The following is a 22,500-nucleotide window of genomic DNA, read 5'->3' on the forward strand; positions in this document are numbered from 1 at the left end:
AATTAGTTTCAACCGTATCGACTCTGGCAAATAGCCCCAACTCCAACCCCAGTTTAACTTTCAAGTAGTTAAAATAACACTTTTTGAGTTAAAAACAACTCTGAAATATTTTTTTCTCTGAAATTTTAACCCTCCAGTTTTTACTGTGGACTGAGTGAGTGATCCAGTCAAATGAAGCTCATCGATCAGAGCGAATCTGGAGTTCCGTTTTAGGAAAATGAATTTATTAACGGACAAAATAGTGAAATAAAAACTCCAGGATCGTGTGGAGGGAGTTAAACCGAACATTTTAACACCAAAATGTCGAGAATCACAGAAGTTACATAAAGACGGGTTAACGATTTTTCAACATAAAGTGAATTGGAGTCTGTTTATGTAGACAGTCTATGGCAGGGACACGGCAGGGACACGGCAGGGACAGTCCAAACACCTGTCCGTCCAGGTGTTTACAGTAAGTGCTCACAGCGTCCTACAGCAGCGGCCGAGACTGACCCGAAACATGTGAATGAAACAAAAAACAACTCCAGGTCTGATTTTGACGAGAAAATAACATTAAAACAAGAATTAAACCTCACAAGAGTTATTTTGATGTGATATTGGGCGTTTAAAGTTACAGTGCCAGTACCAAATAAGGTAAATAAGGGCTGGGAATCCGTGTGTCATTCATTAATTTGTTTTTCAAAATAAAGCCAAAAATAAGAACATTAAAAAACAACAATTTTCTTCGTTATTTGTCTCCAAAACCAAAATGAAAAAACAGATAATGATTCTTTTTTTTTTCAGTTTTTGATTTTGTGTTTAAATGAAAAATGGGAAAAAAAAAAAAAGGATAACGAGGACTGAACCAGGACTAAACCAGGACTGAACTGTTTTTAGTCCTGGTCCTGTTCCCAGTCTCAGTCCTGGTCTCAGTTCTGCTCTGGTCCCGGTCTCAGGCCTGGGCTCAGTCAAGGTCTTAGTCCTGATCCTGGTCCTGGGCTCAGTCTTGGTCTGGTCCCGGTCTGGTCCCGGACTCAGTCCCAGATGCAATCACGACCTGGTCTGGTCCTACCCTCAATCCTGATCTCAGTCCTGGTCTCAGTCTTGGCCTGGTCCCTGTCTAAGTTGTGGTCTCAATCCCGTTCTGATTCCTGTCTGGTCGGACCTGGTTTAGTCCTGGTTCAGTCCTGGTTTAGTCCTGGTTCAGTTCTGGTTTAGTCCTGGTTTAGACCTGGTTTAGTCCTGGTTCAGTCCTGGTTCAGTCCATTATCTCTTTTTTTCATTTTTCATTTAAACACAAAATCGAAAATGGAAAAAAAACGAAAAACGAACAAAAATCGTTTGTTTTTTCATTTTAATTTTGGAGACAAATAATGAAGAAAATCCTTTTTTTTTTTTTTTTTCATTTTCTGATTTTTTGTTTTATTTTGAAAAAACAAATGAACAAACACAGACACACAGATTGTTGGGTCTTACTGGTGCCACAAAATTAGAACCGAAACTGGCACAGAGAGAAAAAATATATTTTCCTTTTAAATCCTGTGAATCTGATTTTTACCGTCTTAAAAAAAACTATTTGCAGTGACCCAAAGTTTTTCCTCACTTTCCTTCTGCGTTCAGCCCGTCCTCTTTACTCACCACGATGAGTTTATAAGTGCTTCTCACAACTCGCAGAAGAGACCAGAGCACAGTTTTGCATCCTAACAGCGCACTTCCTGATTATCGGACAAGAAAACGTTAAAAATGAACACGTTCGGGTCAGATACGTGAGAAAAACCTGGAGCGCGGCTGTAGAGACGCTGCTCAGTCCTGACAGCGGCCGCATGCTTCTCCATCTCTGTCGTTATTTCGTTTTTAAAAAGTCCATTTTATGCCGTTTTTTTCTGATCCGTCGTCTAAACGTTTCCTCGTCACAAACGGACCTGGAGTTGTGGAAAATGTCAGGAAGTGCTCCGTTCACCTTCACTAGAATGACATCACAAGGTGGAACAGAGCGTTTTGAGCTTTAGAGTATTCGATTAAATTTTCTTAATCAGTCGTCGGGAAAATTAACGATTGATTTTCGATGAATCAATAATTAGGGATGTAACGAAATCCAAATCTCTCGGTTCGATATTTATTGTGATATTTTGAAGAGGCTGATATAAAGGCAGATAGGAAACTTTTTTTGCTTTTGAAACACCTTGACAAGATTTTGGTGTGAATTATTTTTGCCATAATTCCAATATTGTGTGTCATTCGTTCATTTGTTTTTCAAAATAAAACCAAAATTAAGAAAATTTAAAAAAAAAACTAAAATTTTCTTCATTATTTGTCTCTAAAACTGAATTGAAAAAAAAAAAAAAAACAGATAATGATTCAATTTTTCAGTTTTTGATTTTGGGTTTAAATGAGAAATGGAAAAAAACGGCCTAAACCAGGATTAAATCGGCCTCAGTCCTGGTCTCAGTCCTGGTCCTGGTCCCAGCTTGGTCCCGGTTTGGTTCCGGTCTCAGTCCTGGTTTGGTCCTGGTCTCAGTCCTGATCACCTGACAGTCTACGTGGGCGCACCCCCGGGCCCATCCCGACACTCCTGATTCAGTCCTGTTTTAGTCCTGGTTCAGTCCTGTTTTAGTCCTGGTTCAGTCCTGTTTTAGTCTTGGTTCAGTCCTGTTTTAGTCCTGGTTCAGTCCTGGTTTAGTCTTGTTTTAGTCCTGGTTTAGTCCTGGTTTAGTCCTGGTTCAATCCTGGTTCAGTCCGTTATCCGTTTTTTTCAACACAAAATCAAAAATTGGAAAAACAAATCTTTATTTGTTTTTTAATTTTGGTTTTGGAGACAAGTAAAGAAGAATTTTTAAATTTTTCTTTTTTGTTTTCTTATTCTTGGTTTTATTTTGAAAAACAAACGAACTCCACAGCTCCAGAGTTTGTGTCGCTACTTTCAGTTCGTCGATTAAAAACGAATTCGACTCAAACAAAACTCCAGGTCGTTTTTTTTTTTTTTTTAGTTTTTTTTTTTAAGGAGGAAACATTAAATCTCGACTCAAACTTTCCACGAGTCGTTTTGGCGAAATATTGGTGGATCTTTAAGAGGCCCCGCCCCTCACGAGTCGTGGAAAATGGCGCTCATCTGGACGTTCATGATTCGCTCGTGGGCGTGTCCGTCGAAGGGCACGATGGCGTCGATGCCGGCCCCGCCCCCCGGCCCGTACAGAGCCCCGCCCACTGCCGCGCCGCCGTAGTGCCCGCCGTACGGGTAGTCGGCGGCGCCCTCGTGTTTGAAGGACGGGGGGAAGCTGCCGTTGACGCTGAGGGGGGGGCTCAGGGGCCCGTCGAAGCCCGGGTCCAGGAACGGCTCCAGGGGCCCGTACGGCTGACCTTTGACCTGCGGACAGAGAAAACAGAAAAGAGAGAAAAGAGGTGAGAGAATGAAAACTTACACAGGAAGTATGACATCATCACCAGAATCTGTCATTTTTCAAAATAAAACCAAAAATAAGAAAAAGAAAAAAAAAAAAACACACACAAAACCCAAAACCAAAAAAAAAAACTGATATGGGTTTAAATGAAAAATGGAAAAAAAAAAACTAGACCAGAACTGAACCAGGACTAAAACAGGACTAAAACAGGACTAAACCAGGACTGAGACCCGGAGCAGGACCAGGATGGAGACTGGACCAGCACTAAATCAGGATTAAACCAGGTCCAAACCAGGACTGAAAGAGGAATAAACCAGGACTGAAACCAGGACCAAGACTGGGACCAGCACTGGACTGAACCAGGACTAAAACACGACTGAACCAGGACTGAGACTGGAACCAGAACCGGGATAGAGGCCCTTAACTGAAAGTGGGACCAGACCACGACTGAACCAGGATTAAACCAGGTCCAAACTAGGGCTAAAACAGGTTTAAACCAGGACAGAACCAGGACTGAACTAGGACTAAACCAGGACTAAAACACGACTTAACCAGAATTGAACCAGGATTAAAGCAGGTCCAAACCAGGATTAAACCAGGACTAAAACACGACTGAACCAGGACTAAACCAGGACTGAGACACGGACCAGGTCTGAACCATGACTAAACCAGGTCCAAACCAGGACTTAAAGGGGAACAAAACCAGGACTGAACCAGGACTAAACCAGGACTAAACCAGAACTAAACCAGGACTATAACATGACTTAACCAGGATTGAACCAGGTGTGAGACCGGGATCAAGACTGGGACTGTGACTGGAACCAGACCAGGACGGAACCAGGACTAAAACAGGTCTAAACCAGAAACTAAAACACATCTGAACGAGAACTAAACCAGGACTGAGACTGGGACTTGAGACCAGGACTGAGACCGAGACTAAACTCACCCTGGAAGATTTTTAACATTTAAACAAAAACTGAAAATCAACAATTGAACTGAACGTGTGTGGAGTTTGTGGAAGTTTAAACCCGACGGGAGCAAATCTAAAACCTCCAGAGTCTGAATCTTCACATTTTTCTTCGTCATTTTTCCTCCTTCGTGTCTGAAAAGTGGTGAGGTTCTGACCTGCTGGAAGATGTGCGGGGGCTCCATGGTTCCGTAGGGGGGGCTGGGCAGGCCGGGGGTCAGGCCCGGGCTCTGGTACGAGTACGACCCCGTGAACCCCGGACCCGGCGCCAGCAGAGGAAGCTCCGCCCCCTGCTCCGGGAGGAACGTCCTCGGGTTCAACTGGAGACAACCCGCCACGAGGTTCGTGGTGGGCTGGGACAGACCTGAGGACGGAGGGGACGGAGAGGACGGAGGGGACGGAGAGGACGGAGAGGACGGAGAGGACGGAGAGGACGGAGGGGACGGAGAGGACGGAGAGGACGGAGAGGACGGAGGGGACGGAGGAGAGAGGACGGAGAGGACACAGGGACACAGGATAGAGGAGAGAGGAAAGAGGACCAAGGACAGAGGAGACAGAGGACAGAGGACAGAGGGACAGAGGACAGAGGACAGAGGACAGAGGACAGAGGGGACAGAGGACAGAGGAGACAGAGGACAGAGGAGACAGAGGAGAGAGGACAGAGGACGGAGGACAGAGGACGGAGAGGACACAGGGACACAAGATAGAGGAGAGAGGAAAGAGGACCAAGGACAGAGGAGACAGAGGACAGAGGGGAGGGAAAGAGGACAGAGGACAGAGAGAGACAGAGGACAGAGGGGACAGAGGACAGAGGACAGAGGGACAGAGGACAGAGGGACAGAGGACAGAGGAGACAGAGGACAGAGAGGACAGAGGAGACAGAGGAGACAGAGGACAGAGAGGACAGAGAGGGACAGAGAGACAGAGGACAGAGGACACAGAGGAGACAGAGGACAGAGGAGACAGAGGACAGAGGACAAAGGAGACAGAGGACAGAGACAGAGGACAGAGGGACAGAGACAGAGGACAGAGGAGACAGAGGACAGAGGAGACAGAGAGGACAGAGGAGACAGAGGACAGAGGACAGAGGAGACAGAGGGACAGAGGAGACAGAGGACAGAGGACAGAGGAGACAGAGGACAGAGGACAGAGGAGACAGAGGACAGAGGAGACAGAGGACAGAGGAGACAGAGGACAGAGGACAGAGGACAGAGGACAGAGGACAGAGAGGACAGAGGACAGAGACAGAGACAGAGGACAGAGGACAGAGGAGACAGAGGACATGTTAGTGGTGTATGTACCATTTAAACCATCATTACATAACATGCATCATCACTCAAATCCTCCAACTAAGACCTGATCAAGTGTGTGTGTGTGTGTGTTGTGTGTGTGTGTGTGTGTTCTCAGTGTGTGTGTGTGTTCTCAAGTGTGTGTGTGTGTGTGTGTGTGTTCTCAGGTGTGTGTGTGTGTGTGTGTGTGTGTGTGTGTGTTCTCAGTGTGTGTGTGTGTGTGTGTGTGTGTTCTCAGTGTGTGTGTGTGTGTGTGTGTGTGTGTGTTTCTCATGTGTGTGTGTGTGTGTGTGTGTGTGTGTGTGTGTGTGTTCTCAGTGTGTGTGTGTGTGTGTGTGTGTGTTCTCAGTGTGTGTGTGTGTGTGTGTGTGTGTGTGTGTGTGTTCTCAGTGTGTGTGTGTGTGTGTGTGTGTGTGTGTGTGTGTGTGTGTGTGTTCTCAGTGTGTGTGTGTGTGTGTGTGTGTGTGTGTGTGTGTGTGTTCTCAGTGTGTGTGTGTGTGTGTGTGTGTGTGTGTGTGTTCTCATCCGTGATTGGTTCAGTGTTTCCCAAAGCGCTTTATAGTTAGAGCGCCTCCTTCACAACATCTGACCGCGACCTGACTCCACCCCTCCCCACTCCGCAGATCTGCTCTTACTCCAAACTCTGTGGACAAGTTGGGGTTTTTTCTGGCCAAAAATCTGAAGCTTGAGTAAAAGTTCATGCTGGAACTGTTCCTGCTGCACTTTACTTTTTGAAAAGGTTTGTTAACAGTTTACAAGAAATTTATTTTTTATAGTATTTCATACATTTGTTGCTTATTTGAGAATATTTTATTGAACTTACTAGTTTTACCAAACATTTACCAAGTTTTACTTTGCATTTATTTAATTTTCCCGTTTGTATAATATTAAAACAAATTGCTGGTTTAATAATGTATTTTTACCTCTGCCAAGGAGGTTATGTTTTTGCCGTTTGTTGTTTTTGTTTGTTTGTTTGCTGTTTGTTTGTCTGTTTGTTGTTTATTTGTTTGTCTGTTTATTGTCTGTTTGTTTGTTTGTCTGTTTGTTTGTTTGTTTGTTTGTTTGTTTGTTTGTTTGTCTGTTTGTTGTTTTGTTTTGTGTTTGTTTGTTTGTCTGTTTGTTGTTGTTTGTTGTTTGTCTGTTTATTTTGTTTGTTTGTTGTTTGTTTGTCTGTTTGTTTGTTTGTTTGTTTGTTTGTCTGTTTGTTTGTTTGTCTGTTTGTTGTTTGTCTGTTTGTTTGTTTGTTTGTTTGTCTGTTTGTTTGTTTATTGTTTGTTTGTTTGTTTGTTTGTTTGTTTGTCTGTTTGTTTGTTTGTTGTTTGTTTGTTTTTGTCTGTTTGTTTGTTTGTTTGTTTGTCTGTTTGTCTGTTTGTTTGTTGTTTGTCTGTTTGTTTGTTTGTTTGTTTGTTTATTTGTCTGTTAGCAACATAACTCAAAAATGTTATGGATCGATTTTTGATGAAATTTTCAGGATTTGTTGGAAATGTGAAAAGGAAGAACTGATTTCATTTTGGGGCTGATCCGGAAGAAATCCTGGATTCTGGATCACTTTGAAATTTTTGTTAACTTTGTGGTAAATGGGGCCAAAAATTTTAGTTTCTTAATATCTGGGTTAATTATTGACCAAACCCCATGAAATTTGACTCAGGGATGGACAATGGGATCCTCTTTCATATTCCAAAGGCTGATCCGGATCTGATCCACAAGACTGATTTTATCGCAATTTATATAAAAAGTGGGGGTGGTCCTTGGCGGAGGTCTGCGCTCTCTGCTTTTCTAGTTTATAATGTATTTTGTTCCCAAACTGAACCAAGTCGTGACCTACAAACCGACGTACATACTGAACTGTGATTTTTGTACCATTACACCTCTAGTGTGCGTACGTGTGTGTCTGTGTGTGTTTGTGCGTCTGTGTGTGTTTGTGCGCTGTGTGTGCGTCTGTGTGTGTTTGTGCGTCTGTGTGTGTTTGTGCGTCTGTGTGTGTTTGTGCGTCTGTGTGTGTTTGTGCGTCTGTGTGTGTTTGTGCGTCTGTGTGTGTGTGTTTGTGCGTCTGTGTGTGTTTGTGCGTCTGTGTGTGTTTGTGCGTCTGTGTGAGTTTGTGCGTCTGTGTGAGTTTGTGCGTCTGTGTGAGTTTGTGCGTCTGTGTGTGTTTGTGCGTCTGTGTGAGTTTGTGCGTCTGTGTGTGTTTGTGTTGTGTGTTTGTGTGTGTGTGTTTGTGCGTCTGTGTGTGTTTGTGCGTCTGTGTGTGTTTGTGTGTGTGTGTGTGTTTTGTGCGTCTGTGTGTGTTTGTGTGTCTTGTGTGTTTGTGCTGTGTGTGTTTGTGTCTGTGTGAGTTGTGTGTGTGTGTGTTGTGCGTCTGTGTGTGTTTGTGCGTCTGTGTGTGTTTGTGCGTCTGTGTGTGTTTGTGCGTCTGCGTGTGTTTGTGCGTCTGCGTGTGTTTGTGCGTCTGCGTGTGTTTGTGCGTCTGTGTGTTTGTGCGTCTGTGTGTGTTTGTGCGTCTGTGTGTGTTTGTGCGTCTGTGTGTGTTTGTGCGTCTGTGTGTGTGTTTGTCGTACCTTTACACAGCGCCTGGACGAAGCTCATGAGGTCCGGGGCTTTCCCGGAGCGCAGGATCTCGCTCAGGGCCCAGATGTAGTTCTTGGCGAGGCGCAGGGTTTCGATCTTGGAGAGTTTCTGTGTTTTGGAGTAACACGGCACCACCTTCCTCAGACTCTCCAGCGCGTCGTTCAGCCCGTGCATCCGGTTCCTCTCGCGAGCGTTCGCCTTCATGCGCCGGATCTTAAACCTGCAGAGAGACGAGTGTTTAGAGCGAAACTAACGTAAACATCACCAAACTCACTCACAACGTAAAACCAGGACAAAAGTACTGATCTTATGTCACGTTTACACTGAAACAAATCAGTGTCTCAGAAACGATTTGCGTCCAGACTCATTGTTTCGGTGTCTGCAGTTCTTCTCTATCCACACAACTTTGAGCACATTTGTTTACGTTTTACAGAAATGAAACTTAAAATCACATGACTCATTTACATACAAGTGTTCTCTCTGACAGATCAGAGGGGTGTTCTCTCTGTGAAAACAGAGACAGAGGGGTGTTCTCTCTGTGACAGATGTGTGTTCTCTCTGTGACAGAGGGGTGTTCTCTCTGTAGGGGTGTTCTCTCTGTGACAGAGGGGTGTTCTCTCTGTGACAGAGGACAGAGGGGTGTTCTCTCTGTGACAGATCTCTGTGACAGAGGGGGTGTGTTCTCTCTGTGACAGATGACAGAGGGTGTTCTCTCTGTGACAGAGGGGTGTTCTCTCTGTGACAGAGGGGTGTTCTCTCTGTGACAGAGGGGTGTTCGAGGGGTGTTCTCTCTGTGACAGAGGGGTGTTCTCTCTGTGTGTGACAGAGGGGTGTCTCTCTCTGTGACAGAGGGGTGTTTCTCTCTGTGACAGAGGGGGGTGTCTCTCTCTGTGACAGAGGGGTGTTCTCTCTCTGTGACAGAGGGGTGTTCTCTCTGTGACAGAGGGGTGTTCTCTCTGTGACAGAGGGGTGTTCTCTCTGTGACAGAGGGGTGTTCTCTCTCTGTGACAGAGGGGTGTTCTCTCTGTGTGTTCTCTCTGTGACAGAGGGGTGTTCTCTCTCTGTGACAGAGGGGTGTTCTCTCTGTCTCTCTCTGTGACAGAGACAGAGGGGTGTTCTCTCTGTGTGACAGAGGGGGTGTGACAGAGGGGTGTTCTCTCTGTGACAGATGTGACAGAGAGGGGTGTTCTCTCTGTGACAGAGGGGTGTCTCTCTCTGTGACAGAGGGGTGTTCTCTCTGTGACAGAGGGGTGTTCTCTCTGTGACAGAGGGGTGTTCTCTCTCTGTGACAGAGGGGTGTTCTCTCTGTGACAGAGGGGTGTCTCTCTGTCAGAGGGGTGTTCTCTCTGACAGAGGGGTGTTCTCTCTCTGTGACAGAGGGGTGTTTCTCTCTGTGTTCTCTCTGTTCTCTCTGACAGAGGGGTGTTCTCTCTCTGTGCGACAGAGGGGTGTTCTCTCTCTGCGACAGAGGGGTGTCTCTCTCTGTGACAGAGGGGTTCTCTCTGGTGTCTCTAAAGCAGACATGTCCAAACTATGGCCTGGGGGCCAAATGCGGCACTCAGACAAATTTTTCTTGGCCCTCAGACTTCCAGGTGAATTGGCCAAAATGACCTTGCATCAATTAACAAATATTTTTTTACTGCAAGTTTTTTTAAAATCTACCTTGATAAAGCTGATATTTAATATTTAGTTTGTGATTTTAAGGATCTTGGCATGAATATGCACAAATTTCAATTATTCTCTGTACTCAGCATCAGTCTACGGCCTCGATCGTCCCTCTGCTTCATCTGTTTAGAAATGTGGCGCCTGATGAAAAAAGTTTGGACACTCCTGGTTTTAAAGTGTTTTCCACAATATCATCACATGACCAATGACACGAATCCAGAGAATCAGAAGGAGCGAGTCACAGTGTCGTGTCCAATCAGGACGAGACTCCAGCTTCCTACATCAGAGTATCAGAGTTTTCAGGAGTCCCACAGTCCCCGTCACATCTGGACCAACATGAACTCGTGGAGCTGGAGGCACCAGATCGTTCAGACTCTGGAGTTTATGGATTTATGGATCTATGTTGAGGTCTATTCACCGCAACAGTCCAACAAAACTGAACCACATCAGCACCACAAGGAAAGAGCTGTTTTATCAGAGACATTAGTTTATGTAAATGAGTCATGTGGTTTTAAGTTTCATTTCTGTAAAACATAAATGTGTCAAAGCTCTCTGCAGATCTCTGCTCTCTGAGGCAGATGATTTGACGCTGGACCTTAAATTGAACTTTACAGTCCGGCGTCAAATCATCGGTGGAGGACTCTGGTTTCTGTGATGTTTGCAAATGTTCATGTACACTGAAATTTGATTTGAAAAAAATCATGGATGAAATCGCAATTCAGTTTTTTCTTAAAATCATTCAGCCCTAATGTCTGTTTTTATATGTTCTCTTTTAATTATATTCTTTGTCTTTGAGTGTTTAGGAAAGCACTTTATTAAAAAAAAAAAAAAAAAGTATTTTTTGTTTTTCTTGTATCCATGGAGACCGTGCAAGAGGCTAGATGAGGAGCATTTAAGGAACATTTGAGATGCTACAGGCTTTTTTTTTTTTTTACACCATATGTGTCAGTAAATGTGTCCGAAAACCTTCCAGAAGAAACACTTTTATTAAAATCGTAAAACATAAAATAAACAACCCATTACAATTTTGACAAATTAAATAAAGACGACCCAGTTATTTTTATATGTGGACGACTTCACGCTCCACTCAAGTATTGATTTTATTTATGTACTTTTTAAAATGTGTCCGTGTCGTCCACCGCAGCTCCTGTTCAACACTGCGTCTTTAAATATTTATCGTTTTTAGCATGAGTCAGAAACCGCAGAGAGAAAAGTGGACAGGAAGTGGTGACGCTCACGGTGAGGCTGATAAACTCCGCTGTGCCGGTGTGAGTTTGTTCTTCACCGTAAAAAGAAAAGGTCCAAAGACGGATCCTTGAGGAACGCCTCACCACAGCGCAACTCAACTGCAGCTTGGTGGTTAAACTCTTACATTAAAAGTGAGAAGGTTGTGTGTTTGCATGTTCTTCCTGTGTCTGGGCGGAGTTTAAATACACTTTGAATTCTCATAAAATACAAAATGAACAAAAACAATGAGCAAAAGGTTGATTTAAAGCAGACCTGTAGTGTTTTTGTGTGTGTCTTTAGTTCTGGTGTCTGATGCTGTGTGTTTTTGTGTGTGTCTTTTTTTTTTGATCTTTTTTTTTTTTTTTTTTTTTTTTAATTGTGACATTTTAAATCACAATGTGGATCTAAAATGACTTAAACGAAACAAAAGCGACGAATTCTGCGTTAGAAAAATGTGGTGTCCAGTGGAACTGACGTGGACGTAAAGGACATGACAACAAAGCGCCGTATGGACCAAAGCAGGACTGAACCAGGACTGAACCAGGACTGAACCAGGCTGTGAGTCCGTCCTCCTGCAGCACATCACACTAGAGCAAATCGTTTTTGTTTTTTTTTTTTACATTTGGAACGATGATGCAACTCTGACCAGTCCTACGAGAATCACCCACGAAGAACATCGAACCGGAGAAGGAAGTGCGGACGTCACAGCGAGTGCGTACAAGAGCAGGGAAATCCCACCGAAGTTCGACGGGACAAATATTTAGAACTTATGTCGGAGCTCAGATCGGACTCGGACACGTCAGCGCGTTTCCTGCCTCAAGTCGCTCCAGTCGTTTGGAGACTCTTAAGTGTCCAAGATCAGACTCCACACTTCTAGTTTAGATCCAAGTCCAAACTGTGTGATTATTATTTGTGAAATGTGGAGCAAAACTTCAGATCCAGGATTTTTAAAGTGTAAAATATTGGAGATAAAGTGGTGGGGAAGTCGAGTCACTGTGGAGAATCTGCAGCTTCAGGTCAATCCGTAAACAGACACACGTTAGGAACTACTCCCACCTTTTTACTTTTAAACAACAATAAAACTGGACTCACAGCCCAGACGTTTTGTGGACTGGGGTCATTATTTGCGGAGGATCTTTCTGAGAGGTGAGGAAGAAAGTCTTGTCATTATTTTCACGATATCTGGGGTTTGTATTTTGCGTCTCTGTGTCCGTTAGAGGAACACAAACAATATCCTGCGTGTGTGATTTTAATTGTGTTGGGTCCGGTCAAGTGTTAACGGAGGAAACAGGGTCAGATTTTTGACATTCAAATGTCTCTTATTCAGAAACTAGAGGAACTATTGAAATAAGTAAAGTATCAGAATGTAGGAAAGAGTTACACTCCAACAGGGTCAAGTTAAACCTGTGAGATTCTTTCAAGTTCAAGACAAAAAATTTAAAAACTCATGTCGGTAACGGAGGGAATGAAATATGCAGCACTTTTTGGTCAATAAATCCAAACAGTGATAACTCTTGGTTCTCACTTACATATCCTTAACAAACTGGTTTGAATATTTGCTTCATATAGTTTTCTACCATATGGTACAAGATTAGGTTGAAAAACCTCAGACTTTTTGACTCATGAGATTTTTTATGAAGAAAGGTCATGGTAACGGAGGGAAAAGTAACGGAGGGAAAATTGTACAAACAAGTAGAAGGTGCAGGATTTTACATCATTTGTCACTTTTTTCTTCTGAAAACTTTAATATTACTTCAAAATGAAAGGAAACTATTTCTATAAAATATGTCAGTCCTTCCAAGAACATTTTTATCATCTTAAATACTTTTTTTTTTTAAATCCTGTCCCTTCATCAACAGTTCAAAGATGGAATAACACAAGATATGATGAAATACAAACATTTATTTACATGATTTTCAGGTCTTTGAAATTTGGGAAATAATTTTTGTTCCATGTTTCATACATGGTCTGTTTAAAACATATGGAACTTTAGAACCAAAAATGGAACAGAAAAAAGGTCAGCAGTTTGATAAACTCGAGTACATATGTATCTGTTCAATACATTTTTATATCAGATGAATTCACTTGTTGTTTACTTCTGTTTGACCAGGTTCATTTTCATCTTTCTGAGAGTTGAGGAATAAAGTCTTGTCATTATTTTCACTTTATCTGGAGTTTGTATTTTGCGTCTCTGTGTCCGTTAGAGGAACACAAACAATATCCCGCGTGTGTGATTTGAATTGTGTCGGGTTCTTAACGTCTGTCGGACTCAAGTCACATTTGATCTCTGCTCTGTCGGACGTCACAGCAGGAGTGTACGTCCACGGTGTTTTGATTCCTCAGACATGAAACACTCCAAATACAACTCGAAAAGAAAGGATTAGAAGAAGGAGAAAAGCTCTGAAAAGCTCCAGATCCTGAGCGATGTTTTACCTCTGGAGTCGGGCCTTGGTCATCTTCTTCTTCTTTGGTCCTCTGCGTTTGGGTCGTTCTTCTCCTTCCTCTCCTTCCTCCTCGCCCTCCTCCTCGGGGTCTTCCTCCTCCCCCTCTCCCTCCTCCTCCTCCTCCTCCTCTCCTCGGGGCTCCTCCATGTGCTCCTGGTCCGGGTCCTGGTCCTGGTCCTGGTCCTGGTCTCGGTCCCGGTCCGGACTGCACACCTCCTCACACTCGTCCTGCAGTGAGCGCGTCATCTTCTCCTGCTGCACAAAAACCCGTCAGGATTTATTTTCTGATCAAACTCTACAGAAAACACGTTATTCCACCTCGTGATGTCATCAGGTGGGGATGCAGGAAGGAAGTGCTCCACGGTGTTTTTAAACTCCACACACCTTCACTAGAATCATCTGGATCATTTCACATGTGGAATTGGTCTAAACCAGTACTAAACCAGGACTAAACCAGGTCTAAAACCAGGACTAAACCAGGACTAAAACCAGGACTAAAACCAGGACTAACCAGGACTAAACCAGGACTAAAACCAGGACTAAACCAGGACTAAAACCAGGACTAAACCAGGACTAAAACCAGGACTAAACCAGGACTAAACCAGGACTAAACCAGGACTAAAACCAGGAATAAGTCAGATCTAAACCAGGACTAAGATCAGGACTAAAACCAGGACTAAATCAGGACTAAACCAGGACTAAAACCAGGACTAAACCAGGTCTAAACCAGTACTAAACCAGGACTAAAACCAGGACTAAAACCAGGACTAAACCAGGACTAAAACCAGGACTAAACCAGGACTAAACCAGGACTAAAACCAGGACTAAAACCAGGACTAAACCAGGACTAAACCAGGTCTAAACCAGTACTAATCCAGGACTAAAACCAGGACTAAACCAGGACTAAAGAACTGGACTAAACCAGGTCTAAACCAGGACTAAACCAGAACTAAAACCAGGACTAAACCAGGTCTTAACAAGGACTGAACCAGGACTAAACCAGGTCTAAACCAGGACTAAACCAGGACTAAACCAGGTCTAAACCAGGACTAAAACCAGGACTAAACCAGGACTAAACCAGGACTAAAACCAGGACTAAACCAGGACTAAACCAGGACTAAACCAGGACTAAACCAGGACTAAACTAGGACTAAACCAGGACTAAAACCAGGACTAAACCAGGACTAAACCAGGACTGAACCAGGAACCAGGACTAAACCAGGACTAAACCAGGACTTAAACCAGGACTAAACCAGGACTAAACCAGGACCAGGACTAACAAGGACTGAACCAGGACTAAACCAGGATTAAACCAGGACTAAACCAGGACTGAACGAGGACTAAACCAGGACTAAACCAGGACTAAACCAGGACTAAACCAGGACTAAACCAGGACTAAACCAGGACTAAAACCAGGACTAAACCAGGACTAGACCAGGACTAAACCAGGACTAAATTAGGACTAAACCAGGACTAAACCAGGACTAAACCAGGTCTAAACCAGGACTAAACCAGAACTAAACCAGGACTAAACCAGGACTAAAACCAGGACTAAACCAGAACTAAACCAGGATTAAATTAGGACTAAACCAGGTCTAAACCAGGTCTAAACCAGGACTAAACCAGGACTAAACCAGAACTAAACCAGGATTAAATTAGGACTAAACCAGGTCTAAACCAGGACTAAACCAGGACTAAACCAGAACTAAACCAGAACTAAACCAGGACTAAACCAGGATTAAACCAGGTCTAAACCAGGACTAAACCAGGACTAAAACCAGGACTAAACCAGGTCTAAACCAGGTCTAAACCAGGACTAAAACCAGGACTAAACCAGGATTAAACCAGGACTAAACCAGACTAAACCAGGTCTAAACCAGGTCTAAACCAGGACTAAACCAGACTAAAAACTAAACCAGGACTAAACCAGGACTAAACCAGGACTAAACCAGGACTAAACCAGGACTAAACCAGGTCTAAACCAGGTCTAAACCAGGTCTAAACCAGGACTAAACTAGGCTGTGGTCCCTCTTCCTGCTGCACGTCAAACTAGAGCAGAATTTAGTCCTGGTTTAGTTTTTTTGTCGAGACATAAACTAAAATTTTCATGTCATATTTTACATTTTAAACACAGTTAAATTATAAAGTCACAAATCACTTTAAAACAACAAAAACAAAAACAAATCATAAACTAAAAACCAAAAAACACTTTACAGTTTTAATCAAATCCGTCTCCAAACGTTCTGCTCCACTTTGTTTTCAGGTCAGATTCTCCTTTTACATTTGACCTTCTTCAGTTCAGCGCAGATTTAAAAACACAGAGGAGCCTTTTCTGTTCAACACAAAACTAAACACGCTTCAAAAAATATTTATAAATGTAATAAACTCCACTCCAGGTTTGTTTAAGACGACGAAAATAAATTAAAACATCGAGAACCCGGTGAGTGTCGCTGTCCGCGGCCGTGGTGCTGAAACCTCCCCACCTTTTTTTTTTTTTTTTTTTTAACTCAAATTTTTGCTGAATTTGAGCTCAAAAAAGAATAAAAAACACAAAATTTGCTCTGAAATATTGTAAAAATCAAAATTATCCACTTTAAAACGCATTTAACTAAAGCAGAGACGCCTCAAATTTGTACTTTATCCGTTTTTGTTCAGTCGGAAACAATAAATCTTATCTTATCTTATCTTACTCGAGTACTTTACTTTTACTTCTTTCCGTTCCGTCGCTGAGTAAATGTTCTTATGTTCCTCAAATACGTAACTAAATAAATAATATTTGTATTTATCGACCAAAAAACTAAAGACTTTGATCGATTTTTGTGATTTTCTGGGTCAAAACGCAAACAGATTTTCAAATTTTATACAAATACGAAATGAAATGTGTTTTAATTTCATCAAAAGTGTTTAATTTATTGATTTTATTCGTGATTTAAGATGATTATTTGCGCGTTTATTCGAAGAAACTGCCTCAGAGAAGTCGGATCCGGACTCCAGCCGAGCGAACCATATGCTCCGTTTCCAAACTCGCGTCTTTAAAAATCAAATTAAAAAAATGATCAAATAAATTTCAGATAAAATGTGTCGTCTGTTTTATTTTGGCGGGGTGTTCGAATGTTTCCTCGTCCAAAACAAAAACAAAAACAAAAAAACTGAACTGGAGTTTTGTTTTGTTTGAGTAAATCTTTGTTATTCGTTCGTCAAAGTGTCGGGAGAAACTCTGCTCCTCGAGTCCAAGTCCAGGGACAAGATTAGACCTGGTTTAGTCCTCGGTTCAGTCTTGGTCGAGTCCTGGTCTAGTCCTGGTTTAGACCTGGTTTGGTTTTGGTTTTAGTCCTGGTTCAGTTTTGATTTAGACCTGGTTTAGATCTTGTTTAGTCCTGGTTTAGTCTTGGTTTAGACCTGATTTAGACCTTTTTCAGTTCTGGTTCAATCCTCGGTTCAGTTCTGGTCGAGTCCTGGTCTAGTCCTGGTTTAGACCTAGTTCAGTTTTGGTTTTAGTCCTGGTTCAGTCCTGCTTTAGTCCTGGTTTAGTCCTGTTTTAGTCTTGGTTTAGACCTGGTTTAGACCTGGTTTAGTCCTAGTTTAGTCCTGGTTCAGTCCTACATTGGTCCTTCTTTAGTCCTGGTTTAGTTCTGGTTTAGACCTGGTTTAGTCCTCAGTTCAGTCCTGGTTCAGTCCTGGTTTAGACCTTTTTTAGTCCCGGTTTAGTCCTTGTTTAGACCTGGTTTAGTAGTGGTTCAGTTTTGATTTAGACCTGGTTTAGACCTGGTTTAGACCTGATTTTGACCTTGTTTAGTCCTGATTTAGTCCTGGTTCAGTTTTGTTCCAGAGCTTTAAAAATCAAATTAAAACTGATCAGATTTCAAAATAAAGGAACGGTCCTGTTTGTGTGTTTTATTTTGGCGGTGCGTTCGGGGTCCTACCTGCAGGTCGCGGTGCGTTCAGGGTCCGATCATGTCCCGGAGTTCAGACAGAAATCTATAAATCCTGCGTCTGAGCTTCCTGCGTGTGTGTCTAAGAGTGTGTGTGAGTGTGTGTGTGTGTGTGTGTGTGCGTTGGGCTTTTATACACGAGGCCCCGCCCCCTCTGCCCCCTGCAGACTCCGCCCCCTCCTCCTCCTCCTCCTCCTCGTCCTCCTCCCTGAGCCATATGCCCGGAGCTCGCACCATCTGTCAGCGAGCGGCTCCTCGGCTCAGACCTACTTTAACTTCCTCGTGTTTAAACCTTTTCATAAGTTCGTTTGTCTGAGACTTCGTTTACGCGCGGAGAAACCGAAACCGAAATATCGTGACGTCGCATCGTCGAACGTCTCACAGTAACATCGAATCACAACTTCCTTTGCCTTAAAATCACGGTTTTACAGAAGCAGCAGTTTATAAACATCATGAACTACATTTCCCATGATTCATTTCAGCGCAGAAAACACTCAGAGCCACAGAGAGTCACTCAGAGCCACAGAGAGTCACAGAGAGTCACAGAGAGCCACAGAGAGTCACAGAGAGTCACTCACAGCCACAGAGAGCCACAGAGAGTCACTCAGAGCTCACAGGGAGTCACAGAGAGCCACAGGGAGTCACAGAGAGTCACAGAGAGTCACTCAGAGTCACTCACAGCCACAGAGAGCCACAGAGAGTCACAGAGAGCCACAGAGAGCCACAGAGAGTCACTCAGAGCCACAGGGAGTCACTCAGAGCCACAGAGAGCCACTGAGAGTCACTCAGAGCTACAGAGAGTCACAGAGAGTCACTCAGAGCCACAGAGAGTCACAGAGAGCCACAGAGAGTCACTCAGAGCCACAGAGAGCCACAGAGAGTCACAGAGAGCCACAGAGAGCCACAGAGAGTCACTCAGAGCCACAGGGAGTCACTCAGAGCCACAGAGAGCCACTGAGAGTCACTCAGAGCTACAGAGAGTCACAGAGAGTCACTCAGAGCCACAGAGACTCATTCAGAGCCACAGAGAGCCACAAAGAGTCACTCAGAGCCACAGGGAGCCACAGAGAGCCACTCAGAGCCACAGGGAGTCACTCAGAGCCACAGGGAGCTCAGACCTACTTTAACTTCCTCGTGTTTAAAACTTTTTATAAGTTCGTTTGTCTGAGACTTCGTTTACGCATGACGCGGAGAAACCGAAACCGAAATATCGTGACGTCGTATCGTCGAACGTCTCACAGTAACATCGAATCACAACTTCCTTTCCTTAAAATCACGGTTTTACAGAAGCAGCAGTTTATAAACATCATGAACTACATTTCCCATGATTCATTTCAGCGCTGAAAACATGTAGAAATATGTTTTTTTAATTTGAATTCTTGGGATTAGGACGGAAATAATTCACAACAAAATCCTGTCGTGGTGTTTTAAAAGCAAAAAAGTGTCACATCCACAATTTTATATCAGCCTCTGCAAAATATCACAATAAATATCGTATCGTGAGATGAATATCGTGATAATGTCGTATTGTGAGATTTGGATTTAGTTACATCATTACAAATATTTCCCTCCCTCTGTGCACATAAAACGTTTTCTAAAAAGTTTTCGTTGACATGGAGCTGCATAAATCCTCCATCGATCGGGTCAGATTCAAACCTGTAGTTTTTATTTCATTACAGTTTTAAGTTTTACTCACAAACACGTTTAAAATGGTGCATTAGTGAGCGGCTCGCCTCTCCACAGACCTGATAAAGCCTCACTGGTGATGGACATGAAACATCAGCTGTGTGAAAATGAAACACATGAAAAGAAGAAACACGACTGTTGCTCTGATACGTCACTGTCATCACCATCGTAAAAGGAAACACTGTCGCTCTTTTGGCATCAGCTCCTCAAACTCCAAACCAGAGTTTTTGTAAAGATTTGTTTTCAGAGGCAAATTCATCGTTTGTGTTTAAAAGATGGAAACAAATGAAGAGAAATGTCTCTTGTTTTTAAAAATACTTTTAAAAGTCTAAGTCTATGTCTATGTTCAGTCTGCAGGTTTAACGCTCAATTCCGATTTTTTTTTTTTTTTAATCCAATGTTTTTTCGAGGTCGTTCACATTTCCAGTTAAATGTGACTTGTATGTGACTCCAGTGTGAACATTAAACGGTACAAAAGTGTCCCACATGTGACACTGGAGACACGACGACGTCAACCGCAGCGAGCGTCTCTGTGTTTACAGAAGTTGTCCAAACATGGACGCAGCATCGAGCACCTGGAGATTTTAAAGTTCCTCTCGTACCGGAGCCAGAACATGAACAACTTGACTTGTTTTAAGGAGGAGATTGAGAAGGAGAAGGACCAGGTTTTTGGTGGTGGTGTTTTGTGGTGAGTGGAGATGTGCTTCACTTCAGTCACATGGATCATGAACAGTTTTCTCCTACTTCAGCGCAGAATAGTGACGTTTGTGTCTTGTTGATAACGTGTAGGTGGATGAATGTGACCTGACCGTTCACACTGAAGTCACATGTTAAAGATCAGATATGGATCAGTTTCAGGAGCACATATCAAGTGTCCTGGGTCATGTTTGAAAAAATCAGATCTGTGTGGTTCAGACTGACATTAAAAGATCAGATACAGGAACATAGAGACAAAAAATCTGATTTGGGAAACTTCAGGTGCAGTGTGAACACAGACTAAGTTTCTGTCTCGGCCTCATGTGAAGCTCACATCCTCCAGCGCTCGTCCCTGAGCTGCAGAGGCTGCACTAGCACTGACTCAGGATGGATTTAGCGTCAGTCTCCGTTCCTCCCCTCACCTCTGGTCATGACCCGAAGGACCAGATCCACGATACAAGAGACACAGATGAGTTTCCTCCGCAGGGCGTCCGGGCGTCTCCCTTAGAGACAGAGTGAGGAGCTCGGAGTAGAGCCGCTGCTCCTCCACGTGGAGAGGAGCGTCTGAGGGGAGGACGTCTGTTCTGACGTCTCCTGGACGTGTCCCTCAGGAGGTGTTCATGTTCCACCTGGAGGAGGAGAAGACCCAGGACACACTGGAGGGACCATGTCTCTGGACTGGACTGGGAACACCTCAGGTCCCACTGGAGGAGCTGGAGGAAGTGTCTGGGGTGAAGGAAGTCTGGGAGTCCCTGTTTAAACTGATGCCTCCGAGACTCGACCCTGGAGAAGAAGAAGAACATGGACAGATGGATGTGAAGTGTGTTCTGCTGTTGTTGTACTTTTCCACATTAAAAGTTTTATTTGTTTATATTTGAAGTGAATTTGATTCTCTCATTTCTGTTTGTGAAATTAAAAACTGTTTCTTTTAATAAAATGATAAAACTGTGTCTTGTGTCTTGTTTGCTGTAGACGAACAAACTCAGACTTAAACTTTACTGATCCACAATAAAGAAATTACACACAGTAACTCACACATCAAAATATAATATCATAACAAAGAGTAAAAATATAAAAATGTTAATAATAAATTTTAAATCATTTGCAAAAACAGGTGTAAAATAAAACATAAATATACAAATTTGGGTCTGGTCAAGTGTTAACGGAGGAAACAGGGTCAGATTTTTGACATTCAAATGTCTCTTATTCAGAAACTAGAGGAACTATTGAAATAAGTAAAGTATCAGAATGTAGGAAAGAGTTACACTCCAACAGGGTCAAGTTAAACCTGTGAGATTCTTTCAAGTTCAAGACAAAAAAATTAAAAAACTCATGTCGGTAACGGAGGGAATGAAATATGCAGCACTTTTTGGTCAATAAATCCAAACAGTGATAACTCTTGGTTCTCACTTCCATATCCTTAACAAACTGGTTTGAATATTTGCTTCATATAGTTTTCTACCATATGGTACAAGATTAGGTTGAAAAACCTCAGACTTTTTGACTCATGAGATTTTTTATTAAGAAAGTTCATGGTAACGGAGGGAAAAGTAACGGAGGGAAAATTGTACAAACAAGTAGAAGGTGCAGGATTTTACATCATTTGTCGCTTTTTTCTTCTGAATACTTTAATATTACTTCAAAATGAAAGAAACTATTTCTATAAAATATGTCAGTCCTTCCAAGAACATTTTTATCATTTTAAATACATTAAAAAAAAAAAATCCTGTCCCTTCATCAACAGTTCAAAGATGGAATAACACAAGATATGATGAAATACAAACATTTATTTACATGATTTTCAGGTCTTTGAAATTTGGGAAATAATTTTTGTTCCATGTTTCATTCATGGTCTGTTTAAAACGGATGGAACTTTAGAACCAAAAATGGAACAGAAAAAAGGTGAACAGTTTGATAAACTCGAGTACATATGTATCTGTTCAATACATTTTTATATCAGATGAATTAACTTGAGTTTTTGGTCTTGTTGTTTACTTCTGTTTGACCAGGTTCAGGATGTAAATGTACGAGTCAAAATAAAATACAGAAACACAGAGACATGAAGTAAAACAACATGGACCTGCTGAGTCACTGCTGCAAACAGAAGCTCTGAGACGACGTCATACTCACACATACTCAAGTACATTTACTCGAGTACTGACAGACTGATAACTCAGAGTTACTCAAACACGTGAATGAAACAAAACACAAGTCCAGCTCTGATTTCTGAGGAGGAAACATTAAAACTCGACTTAAAGCGACAGGAGTCAGTTTTGTGTGATGTTGGACGTTTAAAGTTCGGTGTTTTTCCTCTTTTTGTTTTTTACTCTCACAGTGTTGTTTTTTTATTCTTTAACACTTTTTGTTTCCGTTCAGTTTTTTCTAAAATGACACTCAGACGAGTGAAACTTAAACCTGCCTCAGAGTTTTCTTCTTCAGTTTTGATGCGTCGATCTGTTCTCTGACTCTTCCTGCAACACTGGAATTTTCTCACCTGTCCCCTGTCCCTGTCCTGCGCACCTGTCTCTGTCCTCTGCACCTGTCCCTGTCCTCTGCACCTGTCCTCTGTCCTCTGTCCTCTGTCCTCTGTCCCTGTCCTCTGTCCTCTGTCCCTGTCCTCTGTCCTCTGTCCCTGTCCTCTGTCCTCTGTCC

The 22,500-nt window shown here is 42.8% G+C and overlaps 1 protein-coding gene across 1 annotated transcript in view; it reads right to left on the bottom strand.

The window, feature by feature from the left end:
• Window positions 1-3,061: 3,061 nt before the first annotated feature.
• Window positions 3,062-22,500, bottom strand: part of neurod1 (neuronal differentiation 1) — a 25,583-nt gene continuing 6,144 nt past the window's right edge. The window contains exons 2-6 of the mRNA XM_055150710.1: window positions 15,539-15,583; window positions 13,524-13,699; window positions 8,189-8,418; window positions 4,503-4,708; window positions 3,062-3,343 (exon numbers count right to left, since the gene is read on the bottom strand). Coding sequence (XP_055006685.1) covers window positions 3,062-3,343; window positions 4,503-4,708; window positions 8,189-8,418; window positions 13,524-13,699; window positions 15,539-15,583 — 939 coding nt within the window. The remainder of the gene's footprint in view (window positions 3,344-4,502; window positions 4,709-8,188; window positions 8,419-13,523; window positions 13,700-15,538; window positions 15,584-22,500) is intronic.

This window comes from Boleophthalmus pectinirostris, unplaced genomic scaffold (genome assembly GCF_026225935.1).
Source record: "Boleophthalmus pectinirostris isolate CB_2022bp ecotype Guang Dong unplaced genomic scaffold, ASM2622593v1 HiC_scaffold_1, whole genome shotgun sequence".
Taxonomy (NCBI): domain Eukaryota; kingdom Metazoa; phylum Chordata; class Actinopteri; order Gobiiformes; family Gobiidae; genus Boleophthalmus; species Boleophthalmus pectinirostris.